This window comes from Pelecanus crispus, chromosome 2, assembly GCF_030463565.1.
Source record: "Pelecanus crispus isolate bPelCri1 chromosome 2, bPelCri1.pri, whole genome shotgun sequence".
In the NCBI taxonomy this organism is placed as follows: domain Eukaryota; kingdom Metazoa; phylum Chordata; class Aves; order Pelecaniformes; family Pelecanidae; genus Pelecanus; species Pelecanus crispus.
The window spans coordinates 163,404,162-163,428,037 of NC_134644.1; the positions used below are offsets into that span (position 1 = coordinate 163,404,162).

A 23,876-nucleotide genomic window follows, 5' to 3' on the forward strand; every position below is an offset into this window, starting at 1 on the left:
TTTCCTGACATACTTTGAAAGAAACAATATTGTCTCCTATTGTTTTGAAAGAAAGAGCTTTGAACTCCATAGAAGGCTTAGAACTCTAAATCTCTGGTGGTAGGAGGCTTTTGCAGAATAAAGCACCAAACTCCCAAATATGAGATATCTGAAATGCTGTCATCAGCATGTACTGTGTGATATCTTTAGCAGTTTCAAGGTTGGTGGTAGTTGTACATCCCTTTGCCAGTTAGCTGACTTTCCTGAAGCACTATTGTCGGTTTAACCCCAGCCGGCAACTAAGCCCCACACAGCCACTCACTCACTTCCCCCTGGTGGGATGGGGGAGAGAATCGGAAGGGTAAAAGTGAGAAAACTCGTGGGTTGAGATAGAGACAGCTTAAGAGGTAAAGCAAAAGGCACACACGCAAGCAAAGCAAAACAAGGAATTCATTCACTACTTCCCATTGTCAGGCAGGTGTTCAGCCATCTCCAGGAAAGCAGGGCTCCATCACGCATAACGGTGACTTGGGAAGACAAATGCCACCACTCCGAACGTCCCCCACTTCCTTCTTCTTCCCCCAGCTTGATATGCTGAGCATGATGTCATATGGTGTGGAATATCCCTTTGGTCAGTTGGGGTCAGCTGTCCTGGCTGTGTCCCCTCCCAGCTTCTTGTGCACCCCCAGCCTACTCACTGGTGGGGTGGGGTGAGGAGCAGAAAAGTCCTTGACTCTGTGTAAGCACTGCTCAGCAGTAATGAAAACACCACCCTATTATCAACACTGTTTCCAACACGGATCCAAAACATAGCCCCATACTAGCTACTAGGAAGAAAATCAACTCTCAGCCAAAACCAGCCAACTATATAAGACTCTTCAGCACCTAACTCGGTGCTCTCTCTGCCAGTGCAGTGGCTGGGCACCTTTGGTGGAATGGCTTGTAAAAGAATCACTTTTAATTTTACATAGCAGGTACCCAAGCAAGGCATTAATAGAAAGTTATATAAAACGTCAAGACTGACAAAGACAAGCCATAATCTGGGTTGGTTTGTGCGTCCTTGTAGTAACAGCTTCTGATGCAGAGCTAACTTCGGCCACAGGATTTAGATAGTTGTCTCCATCTATACTGATGATTACTATATATCTTCAAATAGCAATTTGGACTATTATAACAAAGAAACTTCCTGACCATCCTACACTAAAATTTCTTTATCAGCTTACCCAGCTCACATGTGCATGCTGAGGAAGGGAGCCACATTGCAGTTTGTGTCCCCAAAAGAGGTTTGCACCCTCAGAAAACTAGCAAATCCTTGTAAACTGTTCTGCATGGCAGACTGGTGTGCCATTGCAACAAATAGTAATTACAGGCATGCTTGGAGCAAGACTTTCATAAAACTGAATGAAAAGTATGATTCATTTCACAGGAAGACCCACCCACCCATTCAGCCATTGACATGTTTGTCGTCTTCTTTTGCTTCTTCTTTTTTTTTCTAGTTTCAAAGGGAAATAAAATGTCTGAAATAGAAGACCTGCCTGAACATATTCCTCTTCTGTATTTAAATCAATTTGTAAAATAATGTTTTGATTATAAGGTTTCCTAATTTCTCAAATGTTAATAACTCTCTGCATTTCCACCCATCTATTTGTGTACTAATCACAAGTATTGCTCAATAGATTAAATCTGATGTTGGCCTCTGATAAGGAAGTTTTCATCATTTTAAATGATATTTGAGCATAAGTTGCTCTTTGTTGGTTCAGTGCTCTATCTCAAAAAATTTTACATAAAGCATTAGGGCTGTGCATTATCTCAAGATAGTTAATTTATTTTGGAAAGAAATGAGTGATGTTGTACTGCTAACTAAGATTTCAGTTAGAAACTTGTTTTTACAACATTATAATGCTTAACCCACTTTAAATATTCAAGCATCCAAAAACTAGATCTTTATGATGTTGCATATTAGAAACGATGCCTGTGGCTACCTATGCCAGACAAGTTTGCAGGATTAAAGCAAGAGTGCAGTGGGGTGGTGCTAATGCTACTGGTTTATACTAGTTTTAGTGTGTCAGTGCTGCCTGATCTCTGTTCCTTTTTCAGGGTTTTAGATCAGTGTGAGCAAGATTCTAATCATGCTCTTCCAAACAAAATTGCCCCTGCATCTTCAAAAGTATTTTTGTATTATTTGATATTTGTAATTGTATTTGATTTTACGTGCATGGATATGCTTTGTCTAAGTGTTACTTAAATTCTAAATTTTGTGTGATCAACAGAGTAGACAAAATTCTTCTCAGGACATTAGCCATGACAGCAGCATATGTAAGAGTTCCTTCAGTGAGTTTAGGGACAACAAGATGACTGTTCAACACAATTAACAAGACTGCTGGTACTGCCCTTGTGGAGCTCATTTCATGGTCAGGATCATAAATAAAGTCACATTCCCTAGTTAAAAAAACAAAACAAAAAAAACCCCACTCCATTTGCGATTTTATTGGAAGAGGAGAAGGTATTTCATAAGGTCCTTAGAAATTCACACTTGTCAAAAATGAAAAGAGATAGAGTAAAATAATGTACATTGTAAGATCTGTTGCTGGTCAGTGTGCAGACAGCAGAATGCATAACTTATATGGCAGCATATAATACTGTATAGGGTCAATACTGACAGCTGAAATGTAGCCTTAGTTTACCAAATCCAGCTGATCAAAACACCCAATTAGTCAAAGATGTGTTCTTTTCTCTGGAGTGAACTTTACTCTTGTGGAGACCTGATTATGTGCTTTGGAGACCTGTAATGAGGGAGAGCTTAATTATTCAGATTCATCAGCTTGCAAAGGTTTTGGATGATCCCACATAAGCCTGCTCAATCAGCATTCCAGAACATGTGTAACCTGCGTGTTTAACTGGTCGTGGTTTGTTTTAAGCATACACTTCAAGGTTAACCCCAAGATTTTCAGTAATGTTTTTCATTAACTGAAGAGATCCCCTTTCCTACACAACTGATTTTTAATGCTTATTTGAGAAGTTTCACTTTATATACTGAACGAATTATTACTAATTGTCCATATAGTGCCATAAAAGCACTGCCTCTTTAGTATATAAAGATGCATTCCCTGCCCCAGAATGCTTGTGATCCAAGATAAGTGCGACAAGACAATGAGAAAGCCATACAAGAAAAGGAGGGTGTGGAGTGAAACAAGAGACAGATAAGATGGGGAAAAAGAACCTGACAGATAGGACTCCTGCAGGAGTAGGCTCTGGGAATGCTTTACCCATGAGGATCTCCAGACTGCTGCCGCACCCAGCTGCGCACTGCGCGACGTGATGGAGTCACCCACTTCCCCTCTGCTTGCGCAGCGCTGCCGACCTCGACTCTCAGCTTCACTTGTTTTCCCCTAAGTGTCCCTTTGCTTTTTCTTGTGCCACCCCTTACACGAGAAACACTCTCCAGAAGGAAGGGAGCCCTGTAGAATAAATTTGCCTTCCCTCAACACCCCACTTTAATGACTTCCATTGTAGAAACACTAGTGATCCCTGAACCAGTGCTAAACTAAAGCTAATAATATCTTTTTACTGATTAAAAGAAACTAAAAATGCTCTATAATTAGAAACTGTATGCCCAGCTAATCTGTAGAAACAAACATGCTGCTTGTACACCATCTCTCTCACTCCACCATCTGTTTGCTTCACATACCTATTATGTTTTGTCTTTAGTGAAGTGTTTCTTGGCTTTTCTAGATAAAGGTTTTTTTTAAACTTACACAGCTTTGCAGCCGGACGCATAAGCTTGTAGCAGTGAAAATTATGAAGAAGAAAACTGGAAGGTGCTTTTGACAGAGAAATAAGATACTGTTCTGAGCCCAAGAGAAACATACCCCAAACTAGGCAGCAGGTTTGAAAATAGCACTACAGAGATAGAAGAAGACTGAAAGTTGGAAAGAGGAAAGAAAGCCATTTTTCTGCTTTTGACAGAAATCTGGGAATAATGAACCCAGCAGTTCCTCTTTTATGAAATCTCCAGCCGTCAGCATGAGCCAGAATTTCCATTTCTATCCACCAAGTAGCTTTCTGTCTGAAGAAAAATGGGCAAAATTCTCATCAGCTTTTATCAGTGAGTGTACAACAAAGTGAACTCAGAAGTCCCCTGTGATCACAGACAGCGTATCAGGGTCAGAGAGCTGAGGAAATGACCTGTTCCTCCTTTTGAGGAGCTCTTCTGATGTATCAACCTGCATAGTCTTTAACAGGAAAGTAGGCTAAAGCTTTTGATGGCAAAAATATGAATAGAAATACTAACCTATTATTTTGTCTTTGACAAAATAGCGCCACATCTAGGTTTTAGCAAAGTGCATTGGGCTAAAAGAAGCTGCTGCGGACATCTACTCTAGCTTTGGATTATTTTCCACCTTTGTTACAATTTTCTATATTCTGTTATTCTTGAGATGGCTGCAGTAGTTCTCCAACAAAGACTTGTCAGGGAAGATGCTTAGACACCTATGGATGCTGCCAAAGCCAGGGAAAATATGGAGAATCTAGATGTTCCAGAAAGAACTTGTGGACTGCTGAAAACAGTGCATCTTAGGTGTTCCACAGGAACAGCAAGAGAGGTACTCAAGCAACCACATATACATGCGAAGTAAATAGTTTGCTCTGCCACTGCATTAGCAAGGAAACCACTTCAAACAACTCTCTCTACCTAGGGAAAAATGTAGTAATAATAAGCAATAGCATTAGTCTCCACTCCTTGCCCCAGAGGTTGTCTACTAATCCTTAGGAGCCTTTGCACTCTGCAGGCTTCCTTTTTCTGTCCTCATTTGTCACTGGAAAAATATTTGTATGGGTCAGAGGCATACTGCAAGTCAAAAAAAATATTATTAGAGAAAAAAATGAACAGTTCTCCAGTGAATCCTTTTATATTTGAGAAGTAAACAACAAACAATTTATCTTCTCCAAGGAAAACAGAAGCTTGTTAAAGCAGCTAAAAATCCCTACTGCTTGTGAGTCGCTCGTAGCCCATTGTGCTGATGCTTCTGAAAGAGAACTGAATGCGCTTGCGAGCATTTTCTTTCCTTTCATTTCAAAAGCATTCTCTGGTTTGAGATCTCCCCATAGCTAATTAAAACAGAACACAGAGAGACATTAGTTATGCACCAGAGTGGGAGTCAGAAAATGTAAGTTCAGTTCCCAGCCCTGCCACCAACTTCCTGGGTGACCTTGGGAAAGCCTCTTGATGTAGATTTTCAAAAGACTTCTGGGCCAAATTTTCATATTGAAGTTTGATTTTCAAAGGAGCTCAATATCTAGTGATTTCCATGATGTTGATTATGGCCAGAATTTCAGGCGAGCTCAGCAACAAATATGCTGAGCTCTTTTGAAAATAGGGCTCTTAAGCTTTTTCTGCCTCAGTTTCCCATCTCTGACAGTGCTAGTAAGATATGTTCTTGTCCACCCTTAGTGTTTAGACTGTAGCTCTGCAATCCAGAAATTGTCTTTTCATGAATGTGTATAGTGTCTTGTACAATCTCTATTATGGTTTTTAGGCATTACTGTAATGATAGTTAACACTAGTGATCTGTTTTAGAAAAAAACTGTAATCGGAAGAAAGCTTAATTATTGTGCTGTTTCTCAAATCTGGGTGAAGTTCTATACTAATTTCTTTAGTTTGCTTGGGAGAAGGTCATCTGGAGAACATGAAAAGCTGTATTTAAAATCAGCATATATACGTTAGCTGAATTCTCTTGTCCAGTAGGGACAGCGATCTATCAGAGAAGCAAGTTAGATCAGTTTGGCCTGATTTGATCTGGCAAGAAACATATTGACTGGCTCTTACTACCTTGTTATCCTTTAGCTGCTTACAGTCGAATTGTTTAATAATTTTCTGAAGAATATTTTCAGTGAGTGGTGTGGAATTCCATATGTCTTCCTGCCCTCCATGGTAAATAACATGATGCTGTTTGTAGTTCCTACTGCACCAGCTCTGTTTGCACTTTTCCCACACTGCTTGCATGCTCTTGCAACATCTCGGAGCAACATAACATTCTCTGTTGGCAAAGGTATAGAGTGCTTCTTTGCTTCATAGATGCTGTTTGCTTCCCGGGACCCACTACAACCCATTCCTGAAATTCCAGATCAGCATTGTCAGTGATAATCGAGCTCCTGGTTTCAAGCTCTCTGCTGTACAAGCCAGAGGCCAAATGTAGTAACCCAGGAATGCGTGATTGCAAAGACTGTCACTTCCCAAGGAACTCTGCTTACTGCTAAATGACTGCCCTTTGCACATACCTGTGGGTGTCACTAACACAGTGACTCTTCCCTGTTAGGTTTGTCATATATGGGTGGACAGCACCTCAAGCAGCTGAAAGTTTTAAAGCAATCATTTCCTATGTTTACAAAATTGGCATGCAACTCGCTGCTGTTTTCCAGATTCCTCTGTCTCCCTGGCTAGAATTATTCATTATTTAAGTCTGTGCCCTCTGAAAAGCCCTAGTCTACCCTTGATTGGCTTAGAGTAGACTTGGTAGTGTAGGTTAATGGTTGGACTGGATGATCCTAAAGGTCTTTTCCAACCTAAACGATTCTATGATTCTATGATTCTATGATACTTTATATGTTTTCCTTTATATGAAATGGGATGCTGTACCATGATCAGCTTTGCAATGAAAAAACTAGCAGGACACCTCTAGGAAGTGTATGGTTGCAGCAGTTTTTCAGTTCAGGCTGAGTGTGTTTTGTCATGAGGAGAGCTTAACTGTGACATTTGTCTGTGACTAGCATTTTCTATAGTTGCATTTTTTTAAGGATATAGTCCCTTTATGGTCTTCACTAAAAGTGCTTTTCAGCTTCTTAGTCTAACACATAATTTCCTAAATTGCATTATATGTTCTAGCATTGGCATGCACACCATATCAAGGTAATATTTGATCCCAAAGAGCTGTAACGGCCAGTGCTGGTATCTGCAAATAAAAGCTTGGAATTGGGGAAGTATTATAGAGTGGTTTGGGTTCAAGGGACCTTTAAAGATCATCTAGTCCAACCCCCCTGCCATGGGCAGGGACATCTTCCACTAGATCAGGTTGCCCAAAGCTCCGTTCAACATTTCCAGGGATGGGGCATCCACAGGTTCTCTGTTCCAGTGTCTCACCACCCTCATAGTAAAGAATGTCTTCCTCACACCCATTCTAAATCTACTTTCTTTCAGTTTAAAACCATTTCCCCTTGTCCTGTCACTGCAGGCCCTGGTAAAATGTCTCTCTCCGTCTTTCTTATGATCCTGCTTTATACATTGATTCTGTCCTTAAAGGTTTTCCATTCCTTCCAGTCACTGAACCCAATTCCCACATATTTTTACTAGCTGTAGCCAATGTGTAGAAAAGGAGGAATCTTAATTACCTGTACAAACCAGAGAGTCTCAGTAACACTGACCTAAACTAAATTCTGGGTTGCAGGGCTGTGCTTGATTTCTGATGTGAAAGAAGCGTTGACAAAAACAGGCTGTGCCTTATCTTCATTGTTTTGAAACGGTGATTCCTGAGTGTAGCTCTGTTGTATTCAGTTTTGTTTTCCTTCCTTAATTAGTGAAGTTTGATTGTTTCACTTACATTAAGCTGTTTATTTTGAGATAGAAAATCTTGATCTTTCTCAGCATACATGTAGGAACTGTATCTGTTTCTGCAAGAGCTGATGTGCCAGCCAAAGAGTGCAAGGGAAGTTAATAGTTCTTAAGAGGACAACTATAATGTTACTCCGTGCTGGTAATAACTGTAAGATTGAAGTAGCGAGCATAATGTTAACTGCTTTGCTAGAGAGATGAAGACTGTGCAGAATGCCACGTGATTTAGCTATGTGCTCGTTATCCTTATTATGAAGCAAAAGTGACACTGCGACTGCTGTGCCATCAATTCAACATTAGCCTCCCTTGCTCTGCTTGTCCTGCTTAGCCGTTCTTGTTTCTGCTGCTGTGTGCATCTGTGCTGAGGGTGTTCAAGTCCTTCCTCTGTCCCACTCCACTACCCTGTTAAACCTGATCTGGAGAGGAAAGTGTAGACATGGAGAGACCTTGAGGGTTTAAAAGACTTTGCCTCGTGCTTGACCTTAGTTAGTCCCCTCACAGTCTTCCCAGCACATCTGCCATAAAGCACAGTCGCTTCCAGATTGTCTATTATCTGCACCATGCAAAAATGTCAAGGTGAAGTCTGAAATGCATGTGTTGCTATGTAATGACACCTATAGAATGGTAATGATTTTCTGATGCATGTAGCATTAATGAAGATGTACTCTGACAGTTACACGCCTGGCAAATGAGAATCTGCAGAAAGAAATTTACAATAATATTGATCAGATTTAAAATTAACTACTAATTACCATCAGAAGCTACTAGGCTGCTGCAGTTATAATCCATGAGTATTTATAGCTCAGGGCTTTAGCGTCAGATTTTTCCTACTGACTGCCATTCAAGAAGCCTAATCTTACATCACAGGACAGGTTGAGAAAAGTAACTGTTCAGCTGTTCCTAACTGATGATTGCGTTATGTTTAGCTGCACAAGCCCCTTGTGACATTGGTTTGGAGGATGCTGTATAAACTGGGATTAGCAACATTTTTTATTTCTTTTAGGGAACACCTTGCTGAGGATTATTATAGGGAAGATCTGCTCAGTGTGCACAGCATAGTTTGTGCAGAATGTCTTAGTACACACACATGCAATATGTCACTCTGCCTTAACCTAAATTAAAACCTTGCAGTTTTATGATTGAGCAATGGCAGATCTGTAAGTTCCTTTTTTAAAAAAAAACCTGGGAGTTTTATTTCTTAACTTGTTTCGATATGATATTAAATGTTGATTTTTTTTCCTTTTCTCATGTAGTTTAGCAAAGAAGGATTATTTTATAAACATGACTTACCAGAAGATGATCATGTGTTCTTCAGTGCAAGTGTTAGTTTTCTTAAAATAAACAAACAGATATTGTGCAACTAGTAGAAGATACTGGTTTCTATATTGCATTTTTTGCTTTTAGCATGGAACTGATGTATTCACTAAGAATGTATTTGGAAACTGTTCATAGCCTTAGTTACTCAGGCGGAAGGAAGGCAGTGTGGTCTGATGGGAAAGACAACGGTCTAGCACACAAAATGTGCTAGTGGCTCTGGATGTATTCCTGCCCTGTGCCTCAGTTTTCCACCAGTGAAATGGTCATGGTAGTAAAACTGACCCTTTTCATAGTGCTTTGTGTTGAAGAGAAGAAGGAATCGAGTGTTATTACTTCCACAAACGATTCATTGCTTTAGGGAAATTCCTCTTCTGAGGAGGTTGTTGGGGCTGCAGGCTGGTGTCCAAAGGCAGGAGCACAGTGGGAGGTGCAGCCCCGAGCAGGTAGCCAGCCGGTGCCCAGAGCAGTGACTGCAGCAAGGACGAGCTCTGAGACGGGGCTGGAGTAATGACCATGACACGCAGACAGCTGAGTCTTCTTGCCCATCCCAGAAGCCATTTCAGCAGAGGCATTTCAGGCAGTGCAAAGCTGCAGAATTCAGAGTAACTGGAGTAGTAAAGTTTATATGTAAAACACAGAAGGAATTAATTTCTATAGAAAAAGCTTGGGAAATTAACACAAATTCTCTCTTTATACATCTTAATAATATAACTCCAATAAGTTACGTGGATATATATAGTGCTTCACTGCACATTGAGTTATAATCACTTGTTGTTATATATTTCTAAATGAAGTAAATCCATTTTTGAACTTGTTAAGAGTTTTAGAAAGTGCTCTGAAGGATTGAAATGCATCACTAAGAACAGAATTGCAAATGTTGCTCTCTTCATTAATATTGATTTTGAGATAAAATATCTCACCTAAAAGTGTCTTTCAAGTGTTTCAACATTGGGCTTTAGTGGGTGGAGAAAGGAATATTTTATCCCCACCATTTCAGTTTCACTTTTTCTTATTCATACTCATGTCTTTATTCAAGAGCGATAAGTACATCTGTCTTTTCCTGGTAAAGAGGGGCAGATCTGTCCAGCTTCCTTTGGGTGAAGGGGGCCGTGGAGCTGGTTTCCTGTACTACAAGCCTGCTGATTCCCGAAGGTGAGCGATTGCCCTTTCCTGTGCTCTCTCTGCAGTTTCAGACAGCTGCTGAGTCGGTGCCATCCTTGCCAATCACAAAATCACAGGTTAATGTTCAGGGATTATAGCTTCATGCCCTCTCACCCTATACCCCATAAATATTCCTACCGATTCCCAACACATGGCAAACTACATGCATCTGACACTGAGGCTGGGGGCATTATTTTGGTGACTTTTCAAAGATGTTTTTCAACAGAGCTGCTTAGGAAAGAAATACAGTGAAGTCTTTGGCAAAAGGCCTTTTGAGGAGAACATGAAGAGACAGATTGAAACGACAATCGGAATGATAATCTTCTAGGGGTGTGATCATTTGGGCTAGCTAGGGGCTTTTCTGCTCACTAGTTCCATAGCAGCCTGGTGGATGGACTGCTAGGAAGCTACGCTGCCTGGTCCGCTTGCCTGATCACTGCTCTTTTTGTTTTCTGCCCCTCTGTTACCCTGGAACAGTTCTGTCTAGGAGTGTTTTCTGACAGAAGCTTGTTTCACCTGAAAATTGTCACCAGTTCAGCTTTTCAGAAGTGAATGACTACAAGAATGCACAAATGATGTACTGAAACGGGCAAGCGACCTCCAACCATAGAGGTTACAAGATACACGATGTTACTTTTTGTTCAGAGATGTTGTAGACATGGTTTCAGCTTGTGAGGTAATATGTAGAGAATATTTGGCATGGATTGTTCCGAGAGAATTTGAATTAAATTTAGAGAAGAGACCATCCAAGGACTGCTAAAGACTCACGCATAAATGGATGTGGCTCCAAACTGCTGTCAATACTGACGGCTTTCCTCTCTCTACTCATGTCCAGCATTAACAGTGCCTGTCTCGAGTCCGCTGTGGAAGTGGATTAGGCTAAACAGCCAAAAGGCACTCCTAGTGCAGAATAAGAGCGTCCACACAGTGACTTAATGCCAAGTAGCTAATGCATTCTACATTCACACCCTCGCTTATTTTGCAACAGCTTCCCTGTGTAGGCAAGCCCTACATGTTCATGTCATTTGATGGTTAGCATTGCATCAGTGACATTCCAGATTCTGACCACAATGTTAGTAATGGAAAGTGGTTCATCTTCTAATGAAATGGTAGGCCTTTTTTTTTTTTTTTCTGGTTGCATCTTTTGCAACTTTTTCTTTCATGTGTCTGGAGTGAATTTCTTCATTTTTTAAATGTGTGTGATATTCTTCTAATCTCTGATACATGAAATGATGCTCTCTAAGCGTGGAAATTGCCTTTATACTGTATGAAGCAGTGATTGTTCAGCCTTTTTTCTTCTGAAGAGCAGGAGAAAATCCAAGTAATAAAAATGTTCTTTACATATATTTGCAATTTAGTAGATTGTGTCCGATACATTTTTTCTTCATGAGACATTCCAGTTTTTGTCTTGCTTTGCTCATACTGTGGCATCCCTAACACTTTTGCTCTATTGTCACATGCCTGGCACACTTTCATGTAGACCTAGAGTTTCCTGGTCATTTAAATAATCTGTTTATCAGTTAGGTTTATTTTCAGCAAGCCTTTGGTGTTTAACTTGCTTCTTGTTTGTACACCATTGTGGGAGATGATAGTTGAGATGGAAGAATATGGCCACCTTAGATTTTCCAGAAATAGTGGCTCCTCTGAGCTTACTGATGAGCCTTCATGACATCTTTTTAGGTAAGCTTCATCTCCCCCAGGAGCTTCTTCAGATCTAGTCCAGACTGCAGTGATGAGGAAACCGCTGTTTGAAATGTCATCCACGGACTTTGAAGTGTGGATTTCTCATGCTTGTTTGCAATAACAGAGGGAGCAAGAAAGCTGCCTCTGTGTGTTTGCCTACCAAACTGTTTGAATTGCGTGGTTTATAATCAAAGATATCTTTTCTGTTCACATTTCTAGGGACACAGCTCCCACTGCACAACAGTCTGAATTTCCCAAAATCTAAAGGCAAAGATAATGTCTTACTTCTCACTTTGCATAGCGCACTATTTGAAGGTTTCACAGGGCACCTCTGGAGTTTGTTTTGTTTTTTTTCTAGGTGGGATTTGTAGTCATGTTTTATTTATTAATACATTAAACAGCAAATTGTATCTAGCTTCAAGTGTCTTTCCATCTCCTTCACTTACATTTCGGTAACGAGTGCCCCATAACATTTCCATCAAATCATAGTCTCTCTTCATTTTAAGCTCATTCTGGAAAGCTGGCATCAACCAGCTTGACCCTGTAGTGAAAGGATAAAATGGGAACAGTATTTCCATTTGGAACAGTGTATTTTAAAAGGCCTGTAGCTTAGTGGGACAAAATACTGTAAAATATGCAAGTGCTGTGAATTTGATGGCATTAAAGGAGTTTTTAGAAGATTGTTGCTTAGTGCAGGATACTGTCCTTTCCTTCCCCACTCTTATTATGTAAAGGAACTAACAATTTGCTAATTTGTTAATCTAATTTGTCTTTCACACTCCAGGAAAATCAGAATGGCTTATATTTACAGAATTGTCATTTTATTTTGGGTTGACCAAATGCATGTCTACGTACTTCTTACAGAAGTAGGTGTGAAACAGGGCACATGCAAGGGACTTGTCAGTAAGTTACCAGCAAATTGCTTGGCCTGGGCAGGAGCAAGTAAATTTGCAATTGCAATCTGGAGCAACATGTTAGAGGCCACCTTCCTTAGATCAACTTGTGTATTGCAACACCAGCAAGTAATCAAATTGTAATGTACTTTAATGCAAAGCCTAGTTTGGCTTGGTTGGCAAATTAAACTATCGCATGCCTCTGGCAAAAGCAGAAAGCCTTTGAACTGTTTGACTGCAGCTGTAGCTTGCACACCTTATTTTCCCTCTTAAAAATCAAATTAAACTGTAACCTGCAGCCTCTGTGGTAAGTTTCAAGGAAAATTAAACTGTTGCTAACCTTTCTAGCGAAGATAACTGTCTAATCGAGCTGCAAATTCCAGGCCCAAATTCCCCTCTCCAAGTTTAGACAAATTCATGGGAGGAAAACTCCAGGGCTTATTAAGTGCAAAGATATTACCTCTGACTCAGGAAGTCCTTGGCCACAAATTGCTAGAGACTGGGAAAGTTTGCTGGGAAGGTTTATTACTCTGCTTCCCCTCTTCTTTCACTCCTACAGCATTTACTGCAGATCCGTCCTGGGGGCGGCACATTGGACAGTTGTTCTGGTCTGCTTCTCTGGATCTGAAGTCTAACCCAAATTCAGAGCACTAATGGGCATGCTGACCCGCTCTTAAGCATTGCCCATGGTGGTCTCAGCAGTGTATTTCATGGAAAGCAGTGTTTGGGCTCATTCCCTCCTTTAGACTTGTCCTTGGACCTTCCTCACCCCATGCTAGCAGTGCCCCAGACTCCTTCTGACTCTTAGCGTAGAACTCTTGGATGTGATGATGTCCTTCACCTCCCCCACCTTTTGTTATTTTCTGTGTCCTGCTGGCAGGAACACTTGGCATTTGACTTGCCCTCATAACATTCATGTTTTTCTTGGAGCTCTCAGAGATAGGATTTTTCCCAGCCTGGATGAGTTTCTGTTATTTCTATAGAGTCAGCAGTACAATAGACCCTCCTGGGAGCCAAGACCTTGTCTGTCTAGTGGCTCAGGCTTACAAAGACTCAATCCTGCATGCTTAACATTACCCTGTGATTTCCACGATTAGTGTCTGACTGATGGCAGGTGAGAAGGCAGAACAGCGCAGCACAAAAGGCAAGAAATCAATTGAGTTTACATTGCAACATGTACTTACTCAGGGCCGGGTTAGAGAAACCAGAATTGGGTAAAGGATGTTGTTGGCACTGGAAACAGTGAGCAGACAGCAGTCTGTCTGTCACAGAAGTGACAATGACAACAGAGAGGATCTTTGTCACTTTCCTCTAATGCTTTTTTAATATGTATACTGTCCATGCTTAATATAATTCAAAATATAGCAGTTAATGTCTCTGCACTGTGGTTTTCTTATTTTTCAAAGTTGGCTTAAAAGTTCTCAGTCTCTCTCAGCAGAATAGGTAAAAACTGAGCTAAGGCATATTAGTCACATTTTTATCAAGAGATGAAAGTGATAGAGATATAAAGTACTACCAGCTTTTAATTAAAATTGAATAAGTAAAAAACAGTTGGCAGTTGCAAAATTCATTATGATGTGTTACCAAAAATAGATACCTTTATGAGAATGCAGTTTTATTGCAACAGTGGGCACTAATTAGCTATAAACATCATTGCTGAGATAGCCAGATAGAAAATGTGTTACTAATACTCCTAACAGGTTTCAATTGGCCAGAATGGAAAACTAGACACTCTTAAGGCTCTTAAAATGTAATCTCTCAGACTACCAAAATAGATGTATGTATTACTTTACTTAAGGCAACACCTGAATTTCAGGAACAATAACTTAGTGTTTTCTGCATCAGGTTTTCATTTGCAAGGAAAACTCAATTTTACAGAAATGTAACCTGACTTAGCTGAACTATGTATAACCCAGTGTTTTTATTTCTTCTTTCTATAGAATAGTCAGACTTGCAAGTTAGCTCTTCCAAACTTTTATACATTTTGTTTGGTAAAAAATCCCTTTGACTTTAATAAAAACATCTTCCAATATGAGTTTACAGGTATGGGCCTACGGTTTAGAGCATCTTACTGACCAGTTTGGGATGTATGTGTGTCTTGCATAATCTCTGGAAAATTTACTGTAATTGAAAAAAGTTATTTTCCTCTCTCCTCCTGTAATCTAGAACATCAAGCAATAGCAACAAATCTGTGGGTGGTTTATCTGATTTATGCTAATTTGCTATTGATATGTTTGAGGTATCACTTGCATCATCCCAGTCTTGCATATTTATTATTAAAAGTATTAGCTGCTTATGAAAAGGAAATATTTTAAATAATTATTCATTTGTGCTGTGATAACCTCTTGAAACCAGGGCCCCACTCTGGTAGACTGTATACAAAATCATTGCAAATGAAGTGCAACCTGAAATGTTTAAGATAAGCTTGCAGCAAGAGGACGATTTGAATCCAGGAAGATTAATTAATACATCCCACCTGCAAGGAGTGGGTCTCAACTCATGGAATGTCAACCATTAAACATGAGGCATCTAACTCACCTCCAAAGCCAGTATGAGAAAGAGGTAAACCCAGCCTGTGATTTAGCTGACATCATTTAGAGGCCTGAGGCCTTCAGGGGAGACTCAAGCACCAGTACCCAAGCTTGAGCTCTTATTTTCAAACTTGGATGCTTCAACATAGTCTCCTAAATTCTTGTGTCGATACCTAAGTAAGCACGCACAGAAGTGATGAGTGAAGTGGTGACTCTTCAGCAAGGTCAGAAGGTGCTACGCAAGGTGAACGCTTTTCCAGAAGAGGCCACTTATGTGCCTAACTTGGAGTGCTGAGCTTTAAAAGTAAAATCACAGGCACAAGCCCCACATCTTAAAACTTTACCCACCTTCTTTGGCATCTACATATTGATAAAAAAAAGAATATCCTTTGTAAATGATCATCTGTCCTAGATCTTGCTGGTACTGCTGCCTTCTGACTTTACTGACTGACACGATGCACTGGTACACTGGAACTATGTGCCAAGTTCATGAGTTGAAACAAAATACAACATAGAAAAATATGAGTTTCCAGAAATTTTCAGCAGGAAAGATTAGAGCTGTAGTGTGTCAAAATTTGCAGATACAGGAATTTAAGGAAATTCTGAATCTCTTGTTCTTTGTTGGCATTACTCATAGGAAAAAAATCAGTATGGTATTTAAATAAAGCAGCCCATGCTAAAGCTGGCACCTACCAATATTCGCAATGTTGTTTAGCCTTGCTGTCTCAGTGGGATTTCACCCATTGCTTTGTATTTCAAAAGCTTCATTAGAAAAAAACCAACTTTTTTCCCCCCAAAGTTGTATTTTCTTCAGAATACTATGTGTATATGCTAGAATAAACCTTATATAAGAGCAATCTAAGAATAATATGTGACAGGTTTTCTTTTCTGAAAACTGGTAACCGATGCAAGTCTTTTTCTGATGTCTATACCACTGCAGTTTCAGTATTTACAGTCCAATTGTGCCCACTTTTTCCTTCTGATTCGCAAGTATTTACTTTTGTTAGGGGGTCAGTGTCTGGTAAAGGTATGTTAATATTCTTGGAGATCAAAGCCTTAAAATTATTATTGACTTTGGACACCTGAGCAGCTTTTCCCCCTGCATCCGCACCCTATTGATTGAATGAGGGCTTAGTTACAGAAACAGAAATACCCTTGATGCTTGCCTGAGTATTGGCCAAGTATTTGCAGGAGTACCTGGGTCAGGAGAACTCCTGAATGCTTGGAAAACTCTTGGTATATTGGAATGGAGAGAAGGGCAAGCTGTGTTAAGGAGGAAGGAAAAACATGCAGATAAAACCAGCATACCGAGAGGTGCTGTGGTGGAGCGATGGCTGCAATACCAATGCCAACAGTCCCTCAACCAGAGATGTGCTGGCTCACATGGCAGTGTGCTCAGTCTAGACTGGGTGTGAGAGATTGTGATTGCTCCAAGAGTGATGTCTGCTGTTATCATCCGGAAGATGATGGTATTATACAGGCATGCAGGACTGACCGTAAGTTAGGAAACACTGGTCCTTAACAGATGTGGAAGACTGAATACCAGGGATGCAAAGATCGGCTGATAGTGTGCAATAGCAGCAAAGGGAACCAAGGCTGAGACTTTGTAGAAAGCAAATCATGAAGTAACTCTAAACCCTCCATGTTCACTTGTGTTTCTCACTGCCCCCTTGGCAGTCAAAGCCAACGCAGGCCACTGGAGGGTTTCATCTTCTCCAAACCCTGTGTTGCTACATTGCAAACTAGCTTGTGCAGCTAGAGAGAAAAATGCTCTCTTCAGCTTGGGACACCTTGAGGACTACACCCCAGGGCACTGATGCAAAAACGTTGCAGAACTACCCCAAAGGAATGGAAAGTTACGGCAGGTGTTAAGTTTGCTATTATTACCAGATAAGATTTAAAGATAAACAAATGCGTTCAACGAAAAGCCTAGATTCACAGTAACAGAGCAAAGTTAGGAAAAGATAAAACAACATGCATACATTTCTTAAGACTATACTTAGTAATATATATCCTCCTTAGCTGCTGCTGTGTCTCAGCTTTTGAGCCTGGCTAATTAGTTTCTGCACGGAACCCTGGGCTGGCGCGCCCCTGGGTATGCAGAGTTGCTTACACCTTGCCTTCTTCTGGTAAAAGTGGGGACCTGCATCTTCTCTTGCTCAAGGCGGATTTCTTCTTGTTTGTCTGCCCCTCATTCCCTGGCATTGGGCCATCAGGTGTTTTCTGGGAAGTTTCAGTATTTCATTCTGTCCCTCCTCCTTAAGATTACTTCAGTAACATTTCTATTGTCCATCTCAAATAACATTTTCTTGGCTTTTGTTTTTCACTAATTATAGTCTTGTTAAAATACAGCGGCATCACTTGACAAATGATGCATTATGATAAATAGTATAAATTCCTTTTAAAGTATATACGGTGTATACAGGCTATATAGCAAGCCCATTTATGACATTCAAACACAAACTGATCTTGAGGGTGGGACTGCCAAATCAGCAAAAGCTCCACCTCATCCTTTGTTAGATTTTGGGGACTCACCTGCATGTTACTGGTTTTTGGTGAGCTTGAACAGAGAATACTGAAGGCTTTGCATGTGTTCAGGCCAGCTTGGTTTCCTTCCCAGCCCTCCTTTCTAGCATTGGCTATAGATAGGCACATACACACACACAGACACACAGACACACACACAAAGTGCTTACCATTTAAAAATCCACATTTTCTAACAGAGACTATAGTACAGTATTTTTTGCAGTATCTTGTTCAGGGAGTGGTACAGAAATATGTTGTGGCATCTTAGATATCACTGTGAGATAATGCTTGGCAAATGCTGGATTTTATTTGCTTATTTTAAGTATTGGCTATCTCTATTAAATATGAAATGAAAATTGTGTTCTTTCCCATTATAGTTTGTCATCAATCAGATAATGGTAATGAGGCCATTGAACAAATCGATGAAGACATAGCCGTGACTCAGAGTCAGATGAACTTTATTTGCCCCATTACACAGGTATGCTATCACTGCTGCTATAGTCGATTGGGAAATAGTTATTTCATATTCTTCATTGGATTGTTTATTACAAATCTGCAATACCTGTTAAAAATCAGGCAGTAAAAATTACAAGCGTTATCTGAAACGAGCAACATTGCTTGGGAAAAAACCCCACATAAGCAGGAATGCAGTTTACCGTGCAGGGCCTGACCCTGTAATTTGAGTGGAATGCCATGTAGGAATGGCAAACACACTTTCTGCTGTTTTACATAAAATCTCATAAGAAATTTTCATGGGCATTATCAGTTCCTTTAAATCAAATCTTACTGATTACAGATGGAAATGAAGAGGCCAGTTCGAAACAAAATCTGTGGACATACTTATGAAGAAGCAGCCATTCTAAAAATTATCGAGACTCGAAAACAGCAAAAGAAAAAAGTCCGGTAAGCTAACAAGAATGTGTGGAAAAGCTATTTGCTTTGCAGTGTAAGTGGAATTTTACTCCACTTGTTCTAGGAAATGTATTTGGATTGGCAAGGCTGCAGGAAGTAATACCTCAGTGTCTGCCCAAGTCACAGTCTCCTCGTTAGTACCGTACACGTGAAGGAGCTTTTCTTTTTAATGAAAACAATGTGTAAGGAAATATTCAGGAAGTGTGTGGGGAAGTTACAGCTACTTGTGGTACCTGCATGACACAAGCAAAGAGATTTCGTATAACCATGAACAACAAAGAGAAATTTCAGCTTCCTAAAATTTCATTGCTCATTTTGTTCCCACTGCTTATTTAGCAAGCCCTGAATTTAAAGAAAAAAAGTCTCCTCTGTGCACCTTCTTTTGCAGTTATATTCCAATATAACTGAGAAATATTCAAACACTTAAATGAGTGTTAAAATGAGATACAGTAAACTACAACTTTTTAGTTAGTACAGAGTTTAACAATGATCAGACTGAGCTTTAAGAATGATCAGACAGGATTGTGCAGTTCCTATTATGATGCAATTAAATAATTCTTACTTTATATCACCAAATCAGCCTGCCACTTTCCACATATCCACAAATTTCATATTTTTTTGAATGAAAAGATGTAACAGTTGAATTTTTAAACCTGAAATTCTTGCCAGTAAGTTTTGAATTTAGGATGGTTTTGATTTTAAAAAAAAAAGAAGAAGAAAAGCGGCTCAAACACTTTTTAGAGCAAGTTTAGAGGACACAGCATTTTATCATTAATTTCATATTTGTTATATCATATATGCTAGAGCCTCATGCTTTGGGGTTGATGACCTCATGGAAACTTACCAGTTGTGGACTTTTTCATAAATGTGCAGTTTGCACATGCTCAGGAAGATCTGCCAGAGACTAGCAACCTGATTTCCCCAAAGATAATGACACAGGCACTTTCTCCATCTGTTGCTCTTGCATTTCTGTTAGACTCTACATACTCCACCATCGGGATACAAAGGTGGAGAGGGACTTTTTATTCCACGCTCCTTCCTGGCTACAGGAAAGCACTGCTATGAAATCAAGCATCAATTGGGGTGTCCAGCCACTACCTTAGTGTCAAGACAGCTTGAAGAGCAAGACAGAAGTACCTTGCCTGTGTTATGAGGTCCAGGGAGAAAAAGTGCAGTGGGTGCAATATACTGGGAATAACAACAAATCCAGCAACATGGATGGAGAGAAACTTGGCTGGAAAAATGAATGAGAGTTGGGAAATAGCTGACAAGTTGGAGAGTAAAAAGCAAGCATTCTGGAGGATAGGGAGAGGCTAGGAAGCATGTGCTCCACAGCCCAAAACCACGACAAAAATACCTTCTGCAATACGGAACTGAATTTAGGATGTTCGTATCTAAATAATTCTCTGTGGTGTTAAGTCCATCAGGAAAATGTCATGGTAGTAGAGACCATTGTGAATCAAAAGTTTCAGCACTGCTGAAAAACTAACAGGGTCACATGACTGAATTTTTATTTTACCTTTTAAGAAATTAGAGAAAATACAGAGTAAAAAAAAATCATGTAAGCGGTACATTTAACTCTAAAAGCTACCTTATACCCAAACTGAAGTTATTTGTGCAGTCTGAATCCTGCAGTTCTTAATTTTGAGTTTGTAGCTTGCAACCTTACCATTTTTACAGTAGTTATTCCAGTATGCTAGAAAAGCACAAGCACAGCAATAACCTAGCTTCCCTGTAACTAAGTTAAGAAAGACTGCTTGGTTTTCTCTGCCCAATCTCACTGACCTGCTGTAATTTTAACCTTTCTCATGAAAATGCAGTCAGTTTTGAAAAACCGTAGTCTGCTGTGGTGGGGAGACAGGCCAGTTGATACAAGTTCTCCATCTGAGTACCCCGTTCTCACGGCGTTACTACTTGACTGCGCTCCTGGCAGCAATACCTAAATGGAAGCAGGTATCTTGCTAGAGCAGAGTCGTGGTTAGGGGGATCCTCTCTATCCTGACTCTGAAATCAAAGCTTTTGCTCACTCTGGAGTTACAGAAGTGGCTGTTTCCTCACACGTACTTCCCAGTTTGAAGCCACAGGATCCCTTCAGTGCACAGTGCACTGGCTGAATGTCAGCTCTTCAGCTGATGTATGCACAGCCACCGGTTTTGTGCTGATAGACTCACCATAGACTCCTTTAGGCAACTCTTACGTGTCTCAGTTTGCTCACTATTTTCCACTGCCTGGAAGGACATACTAATACTTTATGCTTCCAGGAAACGTGGGAAGCTTTCTGAGCACTTGTTATTCATTAATCTGGCAAGCTATTGCTCTAATAAGGTGATAAATGGGAAAACTGAGGCACAGAGCAATTAAGTGACTTGTCCGTGACAAACACAGTGAGCTGTGGACAAACTTGGAATAAAAGCTGTGAGTACTGAGAGTAACTAAGTTCAGCGCCTCAGACAAAAGTTAGTATAATAGAGGAAATAGAGGAAAAAATTCCTAATAGAGGAAAAATTCAGGAAAAGTGTTATTTCTGAATAAAGATACCATCAGTGCATGTTTGGGCCACTGCCAAAGGAAAATGACTTTTGGTCCCTGAATATCTTTCACCCTGCTATCTTTATCTGGCTGTTTCAAGTAGCTATAAGACATTTTGTATTTGATTATCATTTAGAGGCTGTTTATTTGTCCCCATCTCTCCTTTCTGTGCTTTCTCAGTTCATAAAAGGCCAGGTAAGTTTTTACACCAACTAGATAGTCCACTGATTCACCAGTCAGCCTTTGCAAGTCTCACTCTCTTTTATCTATTTCCCTAGAAATTAATTTCCTGATTTATTTATCAGTGAAGATTATACTTCTCCACTGCAGATTAATATGGTAAGAGGTAGTTACCTGCAGTTTGTAGAGGACTGCAGAGAGAGAAAGCAACACAGAAAGATGTCCATGCAATGCTAGTTTCATTACTGATGCAGGCAGCTTGTGTATATGAAGCACAAGAGTGATCTACAGGTGAGAGGTTCTGTCTCTCACTATGTTCCTTCCTTTCTTCAGCTGTTGATTCCCACCAGTTTAAATAAATGGATTTATTTTTCCCCACAGAGGGCTGGTGAAGAGGAAGAGAGGGGACGAGGAGCTGGCAGAGAGAGAGGATCCCAGATAAATACAATAAACCAGCAGATGTTATGTAAAAGCCTATATCTGACAAATACAATTCTTCCAATTTAATGGAGTCTCTCTTTTCTTTTTAACAGATGCCCTAAAATTGGCTGTAGCCATGCTGATGTAAAAGGATCAGATCTTGTGCCAGATGAAGCACTTAAAAGAGCGATTGACAGTCAGAATAAACAAAGCTGGTCAACACTGGAGAAGTCAGCTGGATACGCTGCTGCCACAAAGAAAATTTGTTATTAGAGGTCTTGTGAGATAAGCTGCTGATTGTAAGTAGGTTGTGTAACTGATTGTTATTTAAAGTGTTTCATTTATAGGCAAAATTGAAGGTCTCAGCTGTAACTGAAAGCATTTTTTAAACTGCCAAATATGAGGAATTCCAGTTTGTCTGGGTTTTTTTAACCTTCCTGAAATTTTAAAAGCTTGCATTTGATAAATAAAACGTGGTTTGCAGCATTTAACCAACCATCCTTGTCAGTGTGCTAATTTTTTCAGCATATTAGAGATGCAGATTCTGCCAGCATGTAACAGAGAGTGCTTTGTTCGGTATTGCAGATAGTTCTGTTACTGTCTCTGTACCTGCTGGGAATACTCGGAGTAGGGCACTCTGACCGAGGATTTACCCAAGTCGTATACCCTGCTTAGGAGCACGTCCGTGTTTTAATACAAACCTCAAGAAACTAACAGAGCTTAATTTGCAGGAAGGGCTGCAATTCTGTACCTTGTGTGTGGACATACAAAATTACCACTCACCTTTGAGGATCTTGGCCTTGTTCTTGTTGAACACTCTGCCCTAACTTACGCTTTGCTTTTGAGATTCAGAAGCTTTTATTTCGGGCTTTTTGTATTTGGAAGTCCCAGGGGGATTTACCTTAATACAGTAGGCTAGGAGACTACAATCATTTACAAATTTCTTCCAATAACTAGTTCGTAGATAATACAAATACATTGTAACCATATGCCTTGAACTGAAAAGCAGTTAATCTCATTTTATATAAGCTTCAGATATCTATGCATTTGGGCACATATCCAAAAAAGGACTTAAACTTTGTGACACTGTATTTATTACCCAAATTGATCTTAACATATCTAGCAGATAAGGCACTACATATATGAATTAGAAATAACCATAGGTAAAAGGAGCCACCTTGGTGGTCAAATAGCAATTATCTCTTAGCATATGTGAAGCAGAAAATATAGGTTTCTTTGAACTTTGGGATCCTTAGCGGGTTAGATGGTATTTTCCTAGGTCATTTTTCTGAATTTACAATCTGACATTTAGTGAAAAATGTAGCTAAGGTACCTAAATGCTGAGCTTTTCACTCTGGGTTACTGTTTGCTAACAGCTTTCCTTTCGTAGACCATTATTAACCCCAGTTGTACTTAAGAGTGCGAACCACTTCAAACTGAAATTGTTATTTTGTAATTGAAGAATATTAATCTGCAAGCTGATTTCATAGCTAAAAAAGGGAACTGAACCATTATTATTTGCACTGAGCTTTTGTGTTCAAAGCACTTCATGGGAATTAGCTGGGTAATTTTCATAATGTGGCCTAACCCCAAAGGTCCATCTTTTCAAAACTGAGCAGCGATCGTGAGTGCTTCTGTCTTGTAGAAGCCCAGCTGAAATAGCTGAAAGAGACTGGGGACAGTTGAGCAGTATGTACTTGTTTGTATCTTTATGTGTAAAAATCAGGTCCCTTTTAAGACATCTCAGGTCTCAAACCTATAGTTTTTAAGATGGGTCACCAATTTTCAGTTAAATACCACAAAGGAGGATGTTAACTATAGCATTTGTCAAAAAAAAAAAGGCCGGGAGGGAATGTCCTAAACCGTTCGTAGCTTTTTGTTTCATCTTTAAGTTTGTGGTTAAATTTACTCCAGTGCCATGTATAAGCAGAACACTCAGAGACAGAAACCTCTGTTAGTTAAACAATCTTTGCACTTTCTGACAGAGGTGCATTAATGTTGTCCTTGTGGATCCAATTCAATCCCTAGTGGTAATCAGTCTCCCAGGTTTTCAGATGCAAAGATGTACATACATTTTACATGGCCACAGTGTTGCACCTCAGATTTAGTTCACGTGGGTGTCTGGGTGCTTGAGTGTGCCTT

At 40.0% G+C, this 23,876-nt stretch overlaps 1 protein-coding gene across 2 annotated transcripts in view; it reads left to right on the forward strand.

The window, feature by feature from the left end:
* NSMCE2 (NSE2 SUMO ligase component of SMC5/6 complex) overlaps positions 1-22,201 on the forward strand; it is a 134,534-nt gene extending 112,333 nt beyond the window's left edge. For both annotated transcript variants that reach the window (XM_075705915.1, XM_075705916.1), the window contains exons 5-7: positions 18,071-18,171; positions 18,490-18,596; positions 21,848-22,201. In XM_075705915.1, coding sequence (XP_075562030.1) covers positions 18,071-18,171; positions 18,490-18,596; positions 21,848-22,007 — 368 coding nt within the window. In that variant the 3' untranslated portion in view covers positions 22,008-22,201. The remainder of the gene's footprint in view (positions 1-18,070; positions 18,172-18,489; positions 18,597-21,847) is intronic.
* Positions 22,202-23,876: the final 1,675 nt, after the last annotated feature.